Source organism: Mercenaria mercenaria, chromosome 7 (assembly GCF_021730395.1).
Source record: "Mercenaria mercenaria strain notata chromosome 7, MADL_Memer_1, whole genome shotgun sequence".
NCBI lineage: Eukaryota > Metazoa > Mollusca > Bivalvia > Venerida > Veneridae > Mercenaria > Mercenaria mercenaria.
This window is the reverse complement of record NC_069367.1, coordinates 4,681,166-4,697,442: the sequence shown is the minus strand read 5'-3', so window position 1 is coordinate 4,697,442 and position 16,277 is coordinate 4,681,166. Positions and strand designations below refer to the sequence as shown.

Sequence of the window (16,277 nt, the reverse complement as noted above, 5' to 3'; positions counted from 1 at the left end):
GAAAGAAACCTTTGATTTGGGCAAATGGTGAGGAGCCTGTTCACTAACATGCTACCTACCACGCCATCTAGCCTAACATTTACACAATGCTACCAGTACAAAAATATGATCTAGAGACACATACACGGCGGTGTACATGGAACTTTCAATGTTACACAGAGTGCAATTCCATGGACAGACAAGGTTTTCGGAGAGTATTGTTACACAGTCTATGAAAGAATGTGACAAAATAAATGAATGAATAAATAGCTTTAATTAGTTTGTTTGCCAAGAAATGTTTTCTTTAAGTGATTTTATAGTTTCCTATATTTTTTGACGTCGCAAAATGTTTTCATCGACAACTTGGTTAATATGAGGTATAGTGAAGACTGCAAGTTGTTTTGAAGAGCAGGCTTATAACTCTTGCAATGATTTTACAATTATACAACTGCTTGCATAACAGAGACCGCATTTCTGACGCTAAATTAAGAGGAAAGAGAAAAGCAAACAGACAAATACTTATTGACATTAAAAGAAGTAGCTAGTTACTGCATAAATGTGATGAGTGTACCTTAGAGTTTACATAAGAGTGGGTATTGATACTGAAATAGGTTCTGTTGTGACATATTTATTTTACCAAACATTATTTGACAAGCAATATTGTAAAAGCCATGTTTTACTTTGATAAAGAACAAATAGTCATGTACCTTGTAATATTTATTAAACAAACTTGAAACCTAAACACATATTCATAAAATAGCAAAGATCATGATAAGATAATAGAAGAACTCTATAAGATTTGTCTTTCTTTCTAATCCTTTCCACCAACTGCACTTGTAATGTTAGTATATAAATATGGTTATGTATATTGTTGGGAATAAATATGTTAAACCAAAGATCATAAACATTTTACATTCAACAGTTTGAATATATGAAAATATCGGAATGATCTTCAAGTCAGTTCCCGATCGTTTATTATAGCTTGAAGTTGACCTTGACAACAAATATACTATTTTGGTTAACAGGGAAGTTAATCACATAACAATGATAACGAACTGTTTGCATAGAAATGACATATATCTTGCAAATGAAGTGTGCAAGAATAACACATGGCACTGTTTCCTCCTACTTCTAAAACAAATTGCTCAGTGCATATGACACACATTTTGTTTCGTATGAAGAAAGTGGTGAGCTAATTACCTTTCAGAATAATGCATTTAAAACAATTAAAATAGCTTTGACTATACTATTTTAAGAAAATTTCAAGTGAACCTAGTTCGAGGGTTCTACGTCAAGTGAGTCTAAGGTTATTGAGGAGAAACCACGTTAAAAACTCAAAGCCCCTATGACCTTGACCTTTGAACTATTGACACCATAATTGATAAAGGTCGTCTATTGACCAAGGTTTATATCTCTTTGTAGTATGAAGGTAAAAGTATAACATATTTTCATGTTTGCTCTTCTTATAAGGAGAGACCTTTTCCACTCTTGTCGTCATCATATCCTGAGTTACATTATTATAAAACTTCACGGCTGAACTTGTGGTTGTGCCTTTTATCGGCAATGGCTAGTCTTTAGACAGTTTCTCGGAGTGATTATTGGCATGCCGCTGTAATTGTAAGTTGTAATATCAGTGTTCAAACTGGTGCTTGTTATTTTCGCTGTGAAGTCTAATGTCATCTGTAAACAGAAAAAGAAAATCCATCATTTTGGCCAATGGAACTACATGCTTTGTCTATCTAATGACCTTAAATGCTGAAAATATGTACGTTTTTCAATATCAATACTCAGTACACCAAACTGCAATACACAGTACAAATATTACTTTGAAAACTCAATACACAGTACACCATCGACGCTCATTTATCACCGATTTCTACATGATTTGAACATTTACAAAGCTGAAATTTTGCACATTTTTTCTTTGTATGTAACTAAACAAATCGTTCGATTCAGATTTTCCCCACAATGCAAATAGGTTATAGTATCGGGACAAATGTGCTTACGGTATGCATTTATCAAATGATAAACATGTCATTTTATCACAAATTTTAGCATTTCTACTTAAGATTGACTCATTTTACGCTTGTAAGAGCATATACACAGTATTTAGTTATGAAAAGTAATGCTCTTTTCTTCTGTAGTAGTATAATACAATAGTAAATCAGGTTTTATTTACCTTGTTAACGAAAAATAATCACATTTTCGGAAAATACCTTATCACTTAATGGCAATATCCGGTGTACGCATCCTCACCGTGGACTATAAACCCAATAAATTCACTTTTCCACACGTTATGTTTGGCGCGTTTGTGATAAACACAGACATACATTAACTGATAAATGTTCACCTAGTTTCGTTTGGAAAAATAAATTGAACCATTACGCATTTTGTGTCCAGTTATATTATGGTGATTACCGATCGATGGTTAAAATGTAATTAATAACTTCCTCAAATATGACTTCAGAGAAAATTTGTATAAACAGTCGGGTAATAGGGGAGAGACGGTATCGCTCGTATATAGTTATTCGTCTTTGTTGTCTGCATATACTGAGGTAGCCTGGTACCCGACTGTTCTCTCCAAACAGCCCGGTATGCGCTAATACAGGAAGTTACGAAACGGAAGTTGCTGTATCCCAATTTTTTAAAGCGCCTTCGTAGAAACAGGGATAGAGACAGCGTTCCTGAGCCTTCCGCTGAAAATGTAAACAATGAAATGTCAAAAGTGTTTTAAACGATTATAACATGATATGACTACTTGTTTCTTTATAAACAGACCTTTAAGAAAATTTATGTATTACTGTAAACTGTTATATATGTGCAGTGCCAGCTCAGCTGTCCAGAAGGCAGCACAATATCCATCTTTATAATTTCAGTTCGCGTTTCGATCATCTGTTTTGACGCCCATTAGTTTTAATAGAATTAAGATAAAGATTAAGATATATATTTTTAGCTTGACTATTCGAAGAATAAGTAGAGCTATCCTACTCTCGTCGGCGTCACACCTTGTTTAAGTTTTTCGTACCAGTTCACTTTTTTACAAAGTGTTTTGAGATAAGCTTTGAAACTTTCAACTCTTGTTTACCATCACCATGTCCAGTTGTAGGCAAGAGTACATAATTCTATCAAGGATTTTGACTGAATTATGGTCCCTTTTAACTTAGAAATCTCGGTTATGTTTTTCGTACCAGTTCACATTTTGTGTAAAGTGTTTGATATATGGCATTGAAACTTTTATCACATGTTTATTATTACAGTCTATAGCTGTAGGCAAGAGTAAATAACTCTGTCAACTATTTTGGCTGAATTATGGGCCTACTTGGACTTGGAAATAGTACAATTTTTGTACAAGTCCATGTTTTGTCAAAACTATTTGACAAATGGGTTTGAAACTTTGAACAAATGTTTATCATCATGATTTCCATCTGTAAGCAATAGTACATAACTCTGTTAAGTATTTCGGTTGAATTATGGCCCTTTTTGGACTTGGAAATTGGTTCAGTTTTTTGTACAAGCTAGTCAAGGTGTTGTCAAAACTATTTGAAATGTGGCTTTGAAACTTAGAACAGTTGTTTATCATCATGATTTCTATTTGTAGACAAGAGTACATAACTCTGTCAACTATCTTGGCTGAATTATGGCTCTTTAAAGGCCTTTGGACTCGGAAATGAGTAACATTTTTCATACCAGTCCATATTCTGTCTCGGACAAGGACTTTAGACCAGTTACAGCTTTTTTGACATAGAAACTAGTTAAGTGTTGCATACTTTTCAATATTTTGTGTAAATATGGCTTTGAAACTTTGAACACAGTTGCTTATCAGTACCATCATTGTCACACTTGCCATATAGTGCAAGACCTATCCAAATCCACAAAAGCAGGTACATTGTTTGTCTTATCTATTTATTTATTTTTTGGTCTGAAAGTCTGTGGTAATAGTTTTACAATACTTCCATCAATGCTTCAAAGGAGCATGTTGTTAACGGACAGCTCTTGTTGTGTACTGGTACCTAGTTTTATCTGTTCTGCAGCAGAGTTAGTTAGTTCCATTTTGATAATCTCATGTCTGTCATTGTTTTCCATGAACAGGTTGAAGACTGACTAGAAAAATAGACCGCACCAAAAGTTTGTAACACCTGCACCACAGCCAAGCATGACACCTACAGCTTATATTTGACAGTGGCAGTTAGGACAGTAGGTACATGTAATTCTTCCCTGATTTTTGAAATGTCCCCAGCATATTTCCTCATTAGTTATTGGAACACTAGGCTACACCTAAAAATGATGTCTTTTTTTCCAGGTTTTATTAGCTTACCTGAGCACGAAGTGCTCAAGGTGAGCTTTTGTGATTGCCCTGTGTCCGTCGTCGTCCGTTCGTCAGTCCGTCGTCAACAATTTGACTGTTAACACTCTAGAGGTCACAATTTTGACCTAATCTTAATGAAACTTGGCCAGAATGTTACCCTTAATAACATCTTGGACAAGTTCAATATCGGGTCATCTGGGGTCAAAAACTAGGTCACCAGGTCAGATGATAGTAAAAGCTTCTTAACACTCTAGAAGTCACAATTTTGGCCCAATCTTAATGAAACTTGGTCAGAATGTTACCCTCAATAAAATCTTGGACGAGTTTGATATTGGGTCATCCGGGATCAAAAACTAGGTCACCAGGTCAGATCAAAGGAAAAGCTTGTTAATACTCTAGAGGTCACAATTTTGGCCCAGTCTTAATGAAACTTGGTCAGAATGTTACCCTTAATAAAATCTTGGACGAGATCGATATTGTGTCATCTTGGGTCAGATACAAGTATTGACTTATGACCCATAGAATATGAACTGATATGTACAGAAAATAAGATATTATATTATTCCAGGCTGCCTGTGAATATCAAGTCATATTGTACAGCCGACAAGCCAACAATTTTATTATCATGTATAATGTAAAATCATTTATTTTGGTAAGCACAACTTTCATTTTGTGTTTATATGAAATTGTGGATTACAAAACTTTGAAGATTAATGTAAACTGTCTATGTTGCTTTGGAGTAAACTTTGTAGAAGAATGCAGTCACAATATCCGTAAAACTTAGAAAGTCACAAAAGCTACTGATTTCACAGTACATGTACATAGATATAAAAAGGCAAAATATATTTGAATGTCCTTACATTCCAGAGTTGATAGGGGTCCAACATGTACAATAATCCTTATGTCTGAAACATCCATCCCCATTCCGTAGGCTTCTGTGGCAACTAAGATTCGTATGGAACTTGCTTGTTTATCAGTAACTGCCATCTCTTCCACAATAGCTGTTTTCATCTGCAGATATTTACAGGCATTATTTCATATGTACAAGTAGATAAATAACACATTAATATATGAAGAGTCTGCTGATGGTTTAAGAACTGTTTACTGTAAGCAAACATAACATCAGTCACTTAGATAAATTAAAAAAAATAAATCTGAATTATTCACTTACAGCCTGTGATTGTGGAGAATGGTACTGCTTAACATACTGTGTCCCAAAATTGTATTTAGCACGGTTGTGCAATATTCCACACCATTTAAGCTGTGTATAGATAACTGTTTTTGGAAAGGTTGTTTCCTCTTGTGTTAGACCTTTGAACAGTGGATCTACACAGGAGAATACAGACTCCTCTGCACTGTATTCACCGCCACTTGAAGGGGGTCTCTTTTTCACCTCGAGGAATACATTTGTTCTGAAAGAAAAACACATATGAGCAGTGAATCAGAAAATCTGTGAAATGGGAACTTCGAACCAAATAATAGTATAATGTTTTTTACCATATTGTTAACTGTTGCCATTCCCAGTTCTATGGGATTGAAACAATAACATTGAATCATAAAATAAGTCAACAAGGTAGACAAAATGAGTAAATAATGAAAATACTTGTTCCCAATTGTAAGTGAAACTGGGACAACTGAGGAAACTGGAGCTGTCACTGGAGTGTTTATTAACTCCAATGGTGGACGAAGATATTGCACAATAGCCTGAGTCTGTGTCAAAAATATTAAGTAATAAGAGTGGTAAAGATAAAGTGTACCAAAACACTATACACATGTAAGTATAGTCTAAGCATAAAGGGGGCATAATTCATAATGCTGGTGCAAGAGTTATGCATCTTGTGTCATATGATGTGGTGATGATGTGGAAAAACTACTTCAAATTTAAATCAAATGTGTTTTATAATAACTGAGATATAGTGAAAATGCATCAAAATGAACCTTTAGTTCAAGGTAAAAGGGGCATAGTTCATGAAAAATTGGTGCCAGACTTGTGCTCCTTGTGTAGTATGATGTGGGTGATGATGTTAAACAACTATTATAAGTTTGAATCAGATCCATTCAGTAATAACAGAGATAGAGTCAAAGCGCATCAAAATTTTAACCTGAAATTCTAAGTAAAAACGGGGGAATAATTAATGAAAAATTGGTGCCAGAGTTATATGGCACCAATGGTGTCATATGGTGACGGTGATGATGTTGAACAACTTTTTGAAGTCTAAATCAAAATTTCCATTCATTAAAAACAGAGACAGAGTGAAAGTGCATCAAAACTTTAACCTGAAATTCTAAGTTAAAAGGGGGAATAATTCATGAAACATTTGTGCCAGAGTTCTGCATCTTGTGTCATATGATGTGGGTGATGGATGTTGAAAAACTATTTAAAGTTGGAATCAAATCCATTCGGAAATAACAGAGATAGAGTGAAAGTGCATCAAAACTTTTAACCTTAAATCTAAGTAAAATGGGGGATAAATCATGAAATATTGGTGCCAGAGTTATGGCCTTTATGTCAGATGATGTGGGTGATGATGAGGAATAACTATTTCAAGTCTGAATCAAATCTATCTAGTAATTACAGAGAAAAGTTGAAAATGGAAAAAGTGTAAAAAAAAAAAAACTTTAATCAAGGCGGGGACGCGAAGAGACGCATACGCCGGGTCGAGTAGGATAACTCTCCTTATACTTCGTATAGTCGAGCTAGAAAGAATTTGATTTAATTTATTAATCAACGTACTGCTATTGCTAGAACAACAGGTTTTTTACGTCAGTATTGTATAAATACAAACCTGTCTGGTGACGCTGAAATAACCTTTGTGTCATGCATATGTAGACTGGAAATTATTTCCTCTTGGCCTTTTAATGTTGCTGTTGCAGTCAGCGCCAAAACTTTTACATTGGGCACAACAGCTCTCAGCATCCCAAGCTTTTTATATGCCGGTCTGAATTCTGATGCACCCCATAACAGGATACAGTGGGCTTCATCCACAACCATGTTTGTTATCTACATGAAAATACACATTTAACAATACATGTATTCATCTTTATGCAGAAATATTCATTCACTGCTAAATTGAAAGACTTAAAAGTATCCTTTTATTTGGAAAATTACAGTACTACAGGGAAGGATCAGTACTTACAGTCATATTTTTATTGCTCAAACAGAAGATAATTAATTAAACAGGGTACCCTTTGATGAAACTCATCCTCATGTCCCAGCAAGGTACTCATTTAATGTATGTTTTTTACTTAATACCAATAACCATAACAACATTGAGTTCAGGTGAACTAAGTTTGAATGTATTTTGAAGCTGACAGAAATAAAAAATGAAAATGAGGATAAAAAAAATCATTCAATCATTTCATTTTCATACAGCTATTGTCAAATAGGTGAACATATGACATATCAACATTTTCCAACATCTTTTATCAGGAGTTTCTGTTACATGCATTTGTAACGTTTAACGAGACAAGTTTAAATGTGTAATACTCTATTTGCCAATGGGTGTGACATCAGCAGTCTCTTCACTTCAGGCTATATTAGCTGTTCAGGATGTGACAAAATATACTTAAAGTTGCCAGCCTTCAGCCGCTCTACATTTTTCTGAAATATAAAGTCAAATCCCAGTAATAGTACAAAGCTGTCCATAAAGACAGCGCACTCGACTTTTCTCAGTGCTTTACTCTTAATTTAAATTAGAGCTTTGCAAGTTAAAAAAATCCAATTTAAAAAGGGGCATAACTCTGTCAAAATTCAATAAGAATAATGAGGATTATTTCTCCTGGAGTAGACTTTGATAATAAATAACTGTTTCAATTTTCAAGTCAAAAACTTTGAAAGTAACAGAAATATATGTTCCCAATGGCATTAAAAGCTGGGAGTGGAAACTGTGTTTTTCTTGCATTTTTGTCCCCCCCCCCCCCCCACGCCCCCACCACTAAGAGATGTATATAACAACTGTCTTTCAAGACAAAACTCACTGGGGGTGCAATGTATCAGTCTGGGTGGGGGTGGGGGGGGGACCCATTTGGAGGTTTATGGGAACACTGACAATAATTGTCAAGTTTAGGCAGTTGATTTTTTTCTTTTCTGGAGAATCACATACATCAAAGAAAAACATTTACTCTTTCTAGCATAAATTAATAGAATAATTAAAATATATTCTATGCTTTATTTCATAAGAAAAGAGCACTGAAACAGCTGAAACAACTGGTCAGACTTGAACTGGCATCACCCTCTATGACAGAGTTTCCCCTGAACAAGAGGTTGTACTTTCATTGTACTACAGGGATGGATACTTCTAAAGTGCTTCTTAGGTATGATTCATTTTAACCAGGTGTTCAAAAACGCAAAGCAAGATAATTTGTTTATTTTGGGATTAAAACCTTTTTTAAACTGTATTCCAGTTATGTAATGGTGTGTCAGTATAAATGCAATGGTGAGAAGTTAGGCCAACAGGTGTTCCTGGATTCTGTACCAGCAAAAGTCTAAAATATCTCTACAAGTAACTGCCCATAACCCCAAATGAATTCAATCACATTTTTCCTAACAGTTTCAATCATTTAAAAAAGGATAAATGTCAAAACTTATGGCTGTTGAGTGTAAAAAGATAGATCTATTTAAAAAATTTCAAGCATAACTGATACAGATGTTTTTGTGTAACAGTGGCAGTTATAAAATGTATGCATGTGAGGGGTTTGACATAAATGGCAGATATAGATAGTTAAATAAGCAAGCTGCATATGTAAAGTACTTTCAGTTAGTTGCATAAACAGATCAAATTGTTAGTCCAACAAGTTTATAAGATCCTAGGAAATACCAGGATATTTTTTCATATGGGCAATATCCACATACACTCGTGTCAAACACTCAAAGACCAAAATAGTTGAAGCAATATCCGATGGAATTTTCATCGCTACTGATGCTTTATATGCTAAAAGTTTAAATGCCAAATTAGTCTAAATAATGAGACCTCGGCCAGACCGATTTTACGTTTTAATATTTTATTTTGTCTACCAAGAAAGAGGATATCGACCAGTAAAATAAAACGATATTCACTGACTCTAATCAAATTATGTATGCATACCATCGTGTCAGAATCTCCAGCTGACATTTTCCGAATAAACTCCTCTGTTAAAGTAATAGAAGACTGAAATTGGCTATTTTGTTGCTGCATAATGCCATTCAGCGCTTCTACGACAATAACACATCTGTCATCTGATGACAGGGCTATGCCCTCTATTATCTTTGTTTTACCAAAGCCTGTCGGAAGTACGCATAAAACATCATGCTTCTCCGACAGCCGAATAGCCTCTAACTGCTGCGCTTTTAGTTTGACATTGAGACGCGCCTCAATAGTTTCTACGGACGCCATATTTGTTTACAGTCGCAAGTACCTGCAACTTCCGATGACCTTCACCTTAAAGATTACCTCATACCGGTCGTTTATGGAACGTAGAGAGTAAACACGGGCACCAGTCTAATACTGAGGCAATTTTTTCGATGTTTTCCGGTTCCGGTTTATGTACACACCGCAGACTGGTTGTCATCATGAACATCCGAGCACCCCGAATCATTCACAGAAATTCGTAAACCGCGTCAACATGATTCTTTTACTTCTTTATTGTAATGAAAACTGTACATGCAACTGAAAAACACTTTTAAAACAGTAAGGAAGTGTAAAGGCCGTCAAGTTTCTGCGTGGAGTGCAAACAAACAAAATAACTACCAAAAGCCAGTGCGAGAACGCGGTGAATGACGTCACCGTCACGGCTTCCTGTAAATTTAGCAAAGTATGATATGCACTGTAAGAGGTATGATGACACTAAATCTTTTGAGTGCTGAATATTTCTTTTTAAGTAGAATAAAAGATAAATCCCCATGCTAGGCGGTGCCTTAATTCATATTATTAATTAATGAAGTTCATAATGATTTCATAAATATTAATCATTGGTTCATCCGGGCAACCATATATTTTTTATGTAAACCACGTGAATATGGCATGCATAAAGCATGCATGCGGCTCAGGATAGGGACATTGTAACAATACACTTTTCATTGTCTATAAAGCGCATTGGACATCAAAAGTTTTGCAGAATTGTGGGAAAATGGTTCAAATTGGAATTAAAATTATTTACTTCCTTTCATTGTTCTACCTGGCCAGTACTGTGTCGGTAGAATTAAGCCTTGATACTATTTATGAAATATTGTCAAGGAGGATAGATTATGTAACAAACGATATAAAATCTGAGCTGGCAGAAACGAGATCTACTATGAAAAATATAGAAAGCAAAATAGAAGACATTCATGCTAACGTAACGGCAGCTATTATCGGCGTGAAGAAAGACGTTGAAAGAATGTCTGAATCTCTGATAAATGATAAAATCAAGAACGTTGAACAAAGGTCTGAATCACTAATAACTGATAAAATTAAGAGTATGCAAGACATTTCAGAATCTTTTATCAAAACTAAAATTAACAAAAAATCAGTGGCAGTTCAGAAAATGATACATATGGAGAAAAAACACATGCGGGAAGTTATACAAAAGTTTACTAACAATTTTTAGACGTTCCAATCAGATATGAAATCTCAAATGACACTGATGAATGCTATGAACGTTGACCTCCGAAACATGATGGAAAACTCGAACATGAAAATCGAAAATAAAACCGACATAAAATTAAAAGAAGTAAGGGAAGATATAGAAGAGAAATCAAAACATTCCTTAGACAAGATCCGTGAAGTACAAAATACTCTTACTAAAACAAGCTCAGATTTGCAAAGTGCTAAAAGTGGGATCAACAATCGGCTGAATAATGCGGAGAGCCGATTAAGTTCAGTGTCGTCAAAGCTTACCTCCCTTGAAAGGGAACAAGGTATTGTATATTAACTTACATTTCGTACATACAGTCCATGTTGTGTTACGGATTTTTTTGTATGTGTACGCGTGCGCGTATGAATACATTCTTTATTACAATAAGAGTCTGATATGTTAAGTTCAAAACATTATAATTCTCTAGTCTAAATTTTGTCGTGCACGTTCAACATGCACGTGCACAACCTAAATCTGAATTCTGAAAATCGTTAATTTATTTGGAGAAAGTAACTTGCTCGAAATTTATAGTACAAATATAGGCAAAACAAATATATATTATATAAAGTCCACCGATATATTTTAATGAACCAGAGAAAAATAGCAGGAAACATTTTATATCTGTATTTTATAGGGTTCGTATTCATTTGACAAATAAAATGTTTCAGAAAGCCAGGAAGACAACTTTGACGGTCAGATCAGCCGGCTGAGCAATAGAATTTCAAAGGAGGAAGGTAACAAAGAAAAGTTTTAATATTTAATACATGTCGATCCAGTGTTTTTTTAAATATCAAGAGCATAATACCGTCGCGAGATATCAACATTCCTTATTTATACTGATAATACATAATATTCTATAGATAAATAATACTTTACATTTTTATTTTTGCCGATATACATAGTCTAACATTTTTAAATTAGATAATAAATAATTTTTAAAGTTGTACACTTAATGTTCCTGTTTAACGACTAAAATATGCTTGTCTCTAAAAAATCATTCTAATTGCAGCAAGGAAAGTAGCATTTTCCGCAAAACTAGAAACAAAACGCAGCCACTACGGTAAATGCGAAAAGATAATATTTGACGAGGTTGTGTACAGTCACGGTGGAGGGTACAGCTCATCAACGGGAATCTTTACAGCACCAAAATCCGGAACGTATTTGTTTACATTCAACGTGCAAGGCGGGTATAATAACACAGCTCATGTAGGGTTAATAGTACGCGGATCTTGGACAACAGCAGCTATTGTACAAGGCGGACCTAAACGTACAGGTGGGAATGCAGGTATAGCATATCTCTCCAGTGGTGACAAGGTTTGGATACAGACATACAATCAACAAAAGTATTACATCTGGCCTGGCAGGACAACATTCAATGGTATTTTAATTGACTGAACTTGAACAATATTTCAAAACATGTTTCATCTTGTTGAAACATTATGAAGACACATTGATTATTGATATTGAGTAGATTGATGAGTCGGTAGATGAATGTACATGGCGGCTGTGAAAATAAAAGGTATACCTGAAATCTCTCCAAAAATTCTACAGGCATATATAATTGTGAGAAAAACTGAAATCCTGATAATTTCATGAACCTATTTTTTTTTGGATGTGACAAAACTCTGACAAAGTTGGCAAAGGAAAAATGTTGCATGAGCTGAAAATTTCCAGATAAATTGAAAATTTATGATTTATGCCTGAATAAACTTTAGTCCGATTACGCAGCCCAAACGGGTCTGTGTATGAAATATCAACATTCAACAAAAAGGTGTCTTTACATTTTTGGAAGTTGGAACGATTCATACTAAAAAATGTATTTCTTTCATATTTCTATGTTTAAACAGTCATGCAATCATATTTGTATGTAATATATTGTAAAACTATAAATTGTATTTGTCATCAACACCACCAGCAGCCTTATTTACCATACATGCTAATATGAAAAATCCACGCTCATTTCAGTTAATTAAAACAATAAGTTTGTCATCACGTCATATTTTTTGGCGTATTACGTACGCCGAGAAAATGTGTCACTACATTTGATGTACTACTTTATATAATGGGCGTTTCAGAATTGAGATGATATAACAGAATGGTATTACATTTAATTCACATACACTGTATAGGTTATAAGGCACTATCCTGAACGCACTCATAAATTACTCCGCGGCACGTGTTACTTTCCGCAATTTTAAAACATGCTTGCGCCTTGACGTCACGTCGATGTGCTATTTTTGGCGACATACATGCCCTATGAAATAGTGATTTCCTTTGTCATCTTCTTGTTTCGAAGTAATATATAGCAGAACCATTTTCAATATATAAATCTGAACAATATGAATCGGTTATACGTAGCGTGAAATTATTCCGCAGACGTATTGTTTCCATATACTAAGGATGGTTCTGACATACATTATTTCTCTATGTTATTCTCCATGTCTTGTTTATTGGCGTGAAATTCAGGCACCTTTTAAAATAAACTGAACTGAATTTTACTACCAGTTGCTGAGTATAACGTCATACAGAGCCTCGTTACCACCTTAACAGGTACCCGAGAGTCGGATGTTCCAATCTGCATATACAAACAATTAAAGAATCTTATAATCCAAGTTGGAAGATTTCTACTAGACTTAGCGCCTTTTTGCTGTGAAGTCTACGATACTTGGCTGGATATACAGCCAACAGAAACTCCGTTTTTATGCGATACTTTCTTAAACAATGCACAGTGCACTTATTGTCAGACTTGATAAAGTTCAAAGAGAAGCTTACAATATTTCTCTTTAAACGTAACGGAAGCTTTATATAAATTATTATTCAAAAATATAATGGTCTTCCAAAGAACTATTGGCTAAAGCGATTGGTACATTGTCTTGAAACAAAGCTGAGCACTTGAAATAACTTTAAATTTATATAGACTAAGTGTAAAAGCTTTGTGAAGTATTGATTTTAAAATGTTGAAAATTAAACTGCGTGAACTCGGCGCATTATGCCGAATATGATCTGTTATACCAGATTTACATAGCACCCTGTTCACGACAAACACGTTCAAATGCACTTTACATACAGCAGCGGAACAGAGAGACAGAAATCTTTTACATATATGCAAGTCCAGCAAACTGCGAACAGACTGTATTGTTCTTTAACGTGGCCGGTGTTTGGAACATGTACAAGCGAAACCTCCTTTCCTTGGAAGAACCAGTACTGGCCTCTTTGTTATCTCAGAAATTTCAAGTGCCTACATCTGCCCTAATATTTTACAGACAGGCTTGTTACCCAAGGACCGCTGGCATAAATAATTGAAAATATATCTTCACATGGTTTAAGAGTGAGTTTGGGTGCACACCATAAACCGGTTTAAGCTCCCCAGTGGTGTTTTTGCCATTGACCGTTCCAAGGCGGTGCCCCACTATGTTCCTTTGTTTGTTCGTTTTGTCCTGATGTGTTGGCTTTGTGTGTGTGTGTGTGTGTGTGTTCCTTTGTTTGTTCGTTTTGTCTTAATGTGTTGGCTGTGTGTGTGTGTGCGTTTGGTGCACGCGTCTTTCGTGCTGTGGGTTTCGTTTTTGGGACGTGGCGTTCCCTGTTTGATGTTTGTCTTTGTTTTTTAAAGCATTTGAACGGCCAGACTAAAGTTTGAATAAGCTACTGGTGATGTGTAACAAACAGTAACATCGTGTAAATCTATATGAAAAGATCGGTTTGTTTGCTTTGTTTGTTGTAGTTTTAGCTCCGTTTTTTAGCAGTATTTCAGTTATCTAACGGAGAAGCTAATTTAGGATTCTGTACAGTACTTACCTGTTCTCCGCAAGCAACTGCCAACTTCCCCACATAATCAGAGTAGAGGACGAATAAGTGTATGTTGTCAATATATTGTTCGCATATTTAATGTTGTCAGAATTGCAGCCTCCCTAAAACAAAACCCTACAGCATTGTATGGATCGATCATTTACACAAACGTACATAGAGACAATTTTGAAAGTAAATCAACGAAATCTATTTGAAGAACCTTTGGAAGCAAAATACTATCATTCAGGTGCAGCTAGAAGTGAGGGAGGTTGGATCGCTGGCTTAGAATCACTTGCTTCTGAAGCTCATGTCTTACTTTTCGTCCAGCTAATTTTCAAATGGCTTGTGGTTCTATTCTGGTGCCCGGGTATATCCCGAAATAACACAACCTCGTGGCACCCGTGGTTTTAGTTGGCAAGTCGTCCGGAGACTTGAAACTAAACTTTTGTTTATCTGTTTGTTTAAACTGATTCAGTGGCAGTCAGTATACCAGGCAGACATTCCGTAACAGGTTCCCTATTGTTATCCACAAGTAGTTTATATCTTCTTCACAAGAATCAATGTTAGCGAAGGAATTACATCTATTAGTTTTTGTACAAAACAGTAGCTCGCTTGGGGATTTAAATCGCAACATGTTGAATGATAGTACACCTAATGCGCCAACCGGGTGGACTTAAACTGGCACCAACCGGAGGGCTAAAAAATCCGCGCTAACCAGATGGCTCGGAACGGAACCCGCTCAATCGGATGGGCTAGAAACCCACAAATTTAAAAAGAACAGACGAATAATTACGCTAGATTTAAGATGCATAAAAATAAACAAGAACTGCAACGTCTGCAATTCCGCCACTGATAAGTTTAAAACGAGCATACAGAATTGTCATCACTATTACTATAGTTTCCTCACTGATTAAATTGAGGAGCTATGGTTGTTTGTATCGCATTGTTATTGTGTAAACAAATTCAGCTGTATAATCATTGGAGCCGTGCCATGGGAAAACCAACATAGTGGGTTTGCGACCAGCATGGATCCAGACCTCACATTCCGCCAGTCGGTCAGGCTCCAGCTGTTCGTAACTAGTTTCTCATATTCCAATAGGCTTTAAAAGGAACTAGCTGGGCTGACCAGATGCGCGTATTGCAGTGGTTGGAACCATTCGGTCGAACCATGTTGGTTTCTCATGACGGCTCATTTAACAAAATATCCTTTAGCATTAATAGCATTTATTAATTTAGCTGTCTTCCTGTCACGACGCAAAAAATCGTAATGTAACTACAGCTTTTGTTAAAGGTTCCTTCAATAGGGCAAGCCAACAAAACAACAGAAAATGGTTTATCAAAAAACACTCAATATTACAACGAGAAGCAAAAACCAATAGTCAGGATTTAGTTTGCTTAATGCATTTTGCTAAGAGTAAGGTCTTTTGTCATAATGTTTTGTTAATTAGTGTCATTTTCTTAAGGCTGCCTTGAGCTTATCTAAATGGAAAAAGTTTAGAAAGAAAATTAAATGAATCTCACAAAGTTGAAAGGCTGAAAAAAGGATTTCATTGAACGAGGTACGAGGCCATTGTTTTCAGTAACGGCACTATGTCAGGTTCCCTGGTATTTTGAC

The 16,277-nt window shown here is 35.4% G+C and overlaps 2 protein-coding genes across 2 annotated transcripts; one reads left to right on the top strand and one right to left on the bottom strand.

Moving 5' to 3' along the window:
* Window positions 1–2,153: 2,153 nt before the first annotated feature.
* Window positions 2,154–8,162, bottom strand: LOC128558764 (uncharacterized). The gene is made up of 5 exons (XM_053548972.1): window positions 7,773–8,162; window positions 7,072–7,286; window positions 5,457–5,697; window positions 5,146–5,296; window positions 2,154–2,675 (listed from the first exon to the last, which is right to left on the bottom strand). Exons 1-5 carry the CDS (start codon window positions 7,794–7,796, stop codon window positions 2,443–2,445), a joined length of 864 nt encoding a protein of 287 aa, XP_053404947.1. The 5' UTR covers window positions 7,797–8,162; the 3' UTR covers window positions 2,154–2,442.
* Window positions 8,163–10,283: 2,121 nt separating this feature from the next.
* Window positions 10,284–13,355, top strand: LOC123555104 (cerebellin-4-like). The gene is made up of 3 exons (XM_045345686.2): window positions 10,284–11,159; window positions 11,545–11,610; window positions 11,886–13,355. The coding sequence occupies exons 1-3, from the start codon at window positions 10,865–10,867 to the stop codon at window positions 12,269–12,271; spliced, it is 747 nt and encodes a 248-aa protein (XP_045201621.2). The 5' UTR covers window positions 10,284–10,864; the 3' UTR covers window positions 12,272–13,355.
* The last annotated feature ends 2,922 nt before the right edge of the window (window positions 13,356–16,277 follow it).